Genomic DNA, 4668 nt, shown 5'->3' on the forward strand with positions numbered 1-4668 from the left:
TCTCACCACACACACACAAAATGGTAAATATCTGAGGTGAGAGATGTGTTAATTAACTTGATTGTGGTAATCAGTTTGCAATGTATACATATTTAAAATCATCACATTTCACTCCTTTAAATATATGCAATTTTTCTCATTAATTATACCTCAATAAAACTGGTGAGGAAAACGTCATGAAGAATGGTTGGAAGAAACAGATATGTTCATTATCTTGACTATGATGATGGTTTCACATTCAAGTATGTATGTGTCAAAATTTATCAAACTGTACACTTTTGTCATCTCTACTTCAATAAAGATGTTTTTTAAAATAGTGACAGCTATTTTAAAATGATCTTAATAAAACATTGCACAGCTTTTTTAATTTTATGAAGTTTAAAATGACACAGAAAATATTTATGCACACATCACCTTATCATGATGCATGTATCATGTGAAATGCCAGACTGGATGAAGCATAAGCTGGAATCAAGATTGCTGGGAGAAATATAAACAACCTCAGATATGCAGATGAAAACACCCTTATGGCAGAAAGTAAAGAAGAACTAAAGAATCTCTTGATGAAAGTGAATGAAGAGAATGAAAAAGTTGCCTTAAAACTCAACATTCAGAAAAGTAAGATCATGGCATCCAGTCCCAACACTTCATGGCAAATAGATGGGGAAACAATGGAAACAGTGACAGACTTTATTTTGGGGGGTTCCAAAATCACTGCAGATGGTGACTGCAGCTATGAAATTAAAAGAGCTTTCTCCTTGAGAGAAAAGCTATGACAAACCTACACAGCACATTAAAAAGCAGAGACATTATTTTGTCTAAAAGGTCTGTCTAGTCAAGGCTATGGTTTTTCCAGTAGTCATGTATGGATGTGAGAGTTGGACCATAAAGAAACTGAGTGCCAAAGAATTGATGCTTTTGAACTGTGGTGTTGGAGAAGACTCTTGAGAGTCCATTTGACAGCAAGGAGATCCAACCAGTCCATCCTAAAGGAAATCAGTCCTGAATATTCACTGGAAGGACTGATGCTGAAGCTGAAACTTCAAAACTCTGGCCACCTGATTCGAAGAACTGACCCACTGGAAAAGACCCTGATGCTGGGAAAGATTGAAGGCAGGAGGAGAAGGGGACAACAGAGAATGAGATGATTGAATGCCATCACTGACTCAATGGACATGAGTTTGAGCATGCTCCGGGAGTTGGTGATGCACAGGGAAGCCTGGCATTCTGCAGTGCATGGGGTCACAAACAGTTGGACGGATCTGAGTGACTGAACTGAACTGATACCACCTTACAAAAGCAGAATACATAAATATGGGTATATCATGCCTGTAACTATACAAGATAAAATATTAAACAAAAAACTAGAAATACAATCAACTTCCTTGAGAAACACACACGTTGTGTCTGAAGAGGTGGGGCTCAAGTGTAACTTCTTTCCTTGTAATTCTCAATATTTTATGAATTTTCTAGAATTGCATTTCTGTTGTAACATAAAAGTCAAACAATTAACTTTATTTATTTAAAATAAATAAAAACAAAATAAATTCTTTTAAAAAAGGTCTCTGTTAGTCTTTTGGAAAATCCAGGTTTTCCAAGGGGGTGAGCAGTGCCTTTGCCAATAGGAAAAGCTGTCAAACAGGACACGGCTGGTTGTTTTTTCCTCATATAAGCATTGCCAGCTCAGCTGCCTCAGGGGAGGTCAGTGTAGCATATCTACCTGGAGCAGATCATCCCCAGACCTGAGAGGTTTGTGCTGAATGGCATGTTCATCTTTCCCTCTCTGCTCTAGGACAGCCTGCATCAGACCCTGCCAGAAGCCTCCTCAACAAGAAAGTGCCAGCCATGGAGTCTCCCTTCACTGTGTTTGTGTTTCTCATCTTTTGGGATACAGCACTAGCAGGTAAAATGGGAATCTTCCTGGGAGAATCCTTGTCTAGAAGAGCAATTGCACTATGCAAGCCTATGAATGTCCTACCACCATAAACTCTGTAATTTTTGAAGTACCTTGAATCTTGGCTCTCCAAACTGCAGCTGTACAGTTTGAGGCAGAAGTCTGAGCATCTCTGAAATGTAATTTCTTCATTTACCAAATGGAAATAATAATAACTTCAGAGTCTTGCAAGGATTAAATAAAATAATGTATAGAATATGCCTATACATATGTACAGTTCCTGACTTACAAGAGTTATCATTATATTTTTATTAGTAATACTCCATTTTGTTTTGCTACAGTTGTTGTATCTCTACTCAACTCTACTCATCTCTACTAGGAACATGCCTAGGTATAGCAGTCAACACCAGCAAGCAGTAATAATGTAATTTTTAAGTTTTCCAATATACTCAAATTACTCACCGTTAACTTACCATTTGTAGATCCTTCAGGTACACAGGGAAACAGATTAGGAACTGCCATAACCCAAGAGATTTGATGGGCTTCATGTGATGTGAGAAATATCTGATTAGATGAGGTAGCAGCTGGAGAAATGTTACAGAGAGCACAAGCTGGCCTCATACTGACCGCATCCATTACTGACTTTGAAAATCTCATCTTGAGAATTCTCTTCATTTAGTGTTACTGAATCAGTTCACATCCATATGTTGAAGGGTCCTACTTAATTTCTCAATCTCTCATGTATTCTCTAGGCAGATGAACCAGATGTTCATATCATGTGACTCAACAGGCTGGATTTAAGAATCTATAGAATCCAGGCCTCTAGAAGCTCTACAGGCCACTACAATTCCACTATGGTTCATGCAATGAATCCATGGGCTCTGGACAGTGAACAAGTGCACAGTCTACAATATTCCCTTCAGTGCTGTATACATGCCCATAGCTTATTATTTTTATAAGAACTTCTTTCTTTATAGAGATCATTACAAATTTCACATATAGACCATTAATACTTCACATCTTGTTAGGCATCCATCTTGCTAACCTAGTAACCCTGACCTCCTCTTTTCCTGTGTATGTTAATCGCTTAGTCACGTCTGACTCTTTGCAACCCCATGGACTACAGCCTGCCAGGCTCCTCTGTCCATGGGATTTTCCAGGCAAGGATACTGGAGTGGGTTGCCATTCCCTTCTCCAGGGGATCTTCCTGACCCAGAGATTGAACCTGGGTCTCCTGCATTGGCAGACAGATTCTTTATGGTCTGAGCCACCAGGGAAGCTCCAGGCAAAATAAATGGGGTAAACACTTATTCAAAATTTCCACAGATGGCCAAATTTTAGCATTCTTTCTCCTTTCAACACTCTCTTACATACGAAAATAAACATTCATATTCTGATGATTCTGTAGAGTTGCGTGTCCACTAAACTGTAGGTCCAGCTCAAACGCCTTGGGCTCCAATAATACATCCCATCCTCAGAATGGCTTCCATCCTCCTCTGAACTCACACCACCACTCCATGTTGCATATATCTCACTGGACTTGTAATATTTTCTTCTCTCTCATGCATCTTTTGTGCTTCCTTTTTAGCCAAGACCAAAAATTCTTTGCGGTATCATACTCAAATCTGTACCTAAACAGTACCTGGATTTATAAAAAACTGGCTTGAGAATGAACAAATAATTAAATATTTTGTTAATGACTACATACATAGGTAACTTGTTTATAGAATTTATTATTCGACCAATTTGGGCAAAGTTCCAAGTTATTAATTGTCTCAGTCAGTTCAGACTACCATAGCAAAATATCATGTATGGCAAGGCCTAAACAAAATTTATTTTCTCACAGTTCCAGAGGCTGGAAAGTCCAAGAGCAACTGAAGACCAATTCAGTTTCTGATACGAGTTACCTTCCTAGCTTGCAGACAGCCATCTTCTTTCTGTGTTTTCTGTCAAAAAGGCCACCAATTCTGTTGGACCAGGCCCCCCCCTCTTATAACCTCATTTAACTTTACTGTCACCTCTAAAGTCCCTATCTCCAAGAACAGTCACACTGGGGATTATGGTTTCAATATATGAACCTGTGGAGGACACAGTTCAATCCATAGCTTTTTAAATTTTTTCAATTATAGTATCAGACTATGAACAGGTCTCTTGGAACCCACTTTGACAAAAATGGAAGGACTGGTCATTCTATAGTACAGAAAGGTCTATCATGAATAATCTTTCCATTCATTTTCTTTCCAGGCTTGAATCCATTATCATCAGAATTATACAGAAGATGTCACATAAATGGTACCTGCAGACTTGAGTGCTTTGGAAGTGAAATGCTAGTTGCCTACTGCATGTTTCAGCTGGAGTGCTGTCTCAAAGGAAATCCTGAGCCCTGACTTAAGAAGCCAGTAAATACCAATTAACTTGACAGAGAATTTAAACTGAACTCTGACACTGAGATGTGCCCACAGTTGTTGGTTTTCAGCATTTTTATAAGCCATCAGAACATCGAAACCTTATAATATTAGATTTGAAAAGCTGAGCTGATGTCTTCCTAAAGACATTTAAGGTCCTCAGGAAAACAGGTTATAATATATTTTTCCTCACTTCAAAGTGATACGCACAGTCTCCTCAGTGCCTATTTTTATCTTTACTCATAGAAAGGTTATCTACATTATTTATAGAGGCCCCAAAACTATAGAAACATCTTTTTACACCTAGGCTTTACCCTACCATACCTTCAGTTCCCTATTCACCTTTTCTTTGAGCCTCTCATCTGTAGA

The 4668-nt window shown here is 38.5% G+C and overlaps 1 protein-coding gene across 1 annotated transcript; it reads left to right on the forward strand.

Moving 5' to 3' along the window:
- The first annotated feature begins 1711 nt into the window (after positions 1-1711).
- On the forward strand, positions 1712-4465 carry DEFB134 (defensin beta 134). The gene is made up of 2 exons (XM_024996387.2): positions 1712-1903; positions 4139-4465. Exons 1-2 carry the CDS (start codon positions 1846-1848, stop codon positions 4279-4281), a joined length of 201 nt encoding a protein of 66 aa, XP_024852155.1. The 5' UTR covers positions 1712-1845; the 3' UTR covers positions 4282-4465.
- The last annotated feature ends 203 nt before the right edge of the window (positions 4466-4668 follow it).

This window comes from Bos taurus, chromosome 8 (assembly GCF_002263795.3).
Source record: "Bos taurus isolate L1 Dominette 01449 registration number 42190680 breed Hereford chromosome 8, ARS-UCD2.0, whole genome shotgun sequence".
NCBI classification, from domain to species: domain Eukaryota; kingdom Metazoa; phylum Chordata; class Mammalia; order Artiodactyla; family Bovidae; genus Bos; species Bos taurus.

Bases quoted from the DNA above. Each gene is read 5' to 3' on its own strand.
- DEFB134 (XM_024996387.2), top strand. From the start codon at position 1,846: ATGGAGTCTCCCTTCACTGTGTTTGTGTTTCTCATCTTTTGGGATACA. The intron at 1,904-4,138 runs GTAAAATGGGAA...TTTTCTTTCCAG, and splicing joins TTGGGATACAGCACTAGCAG to GCTTGAATCCATTATCATCA.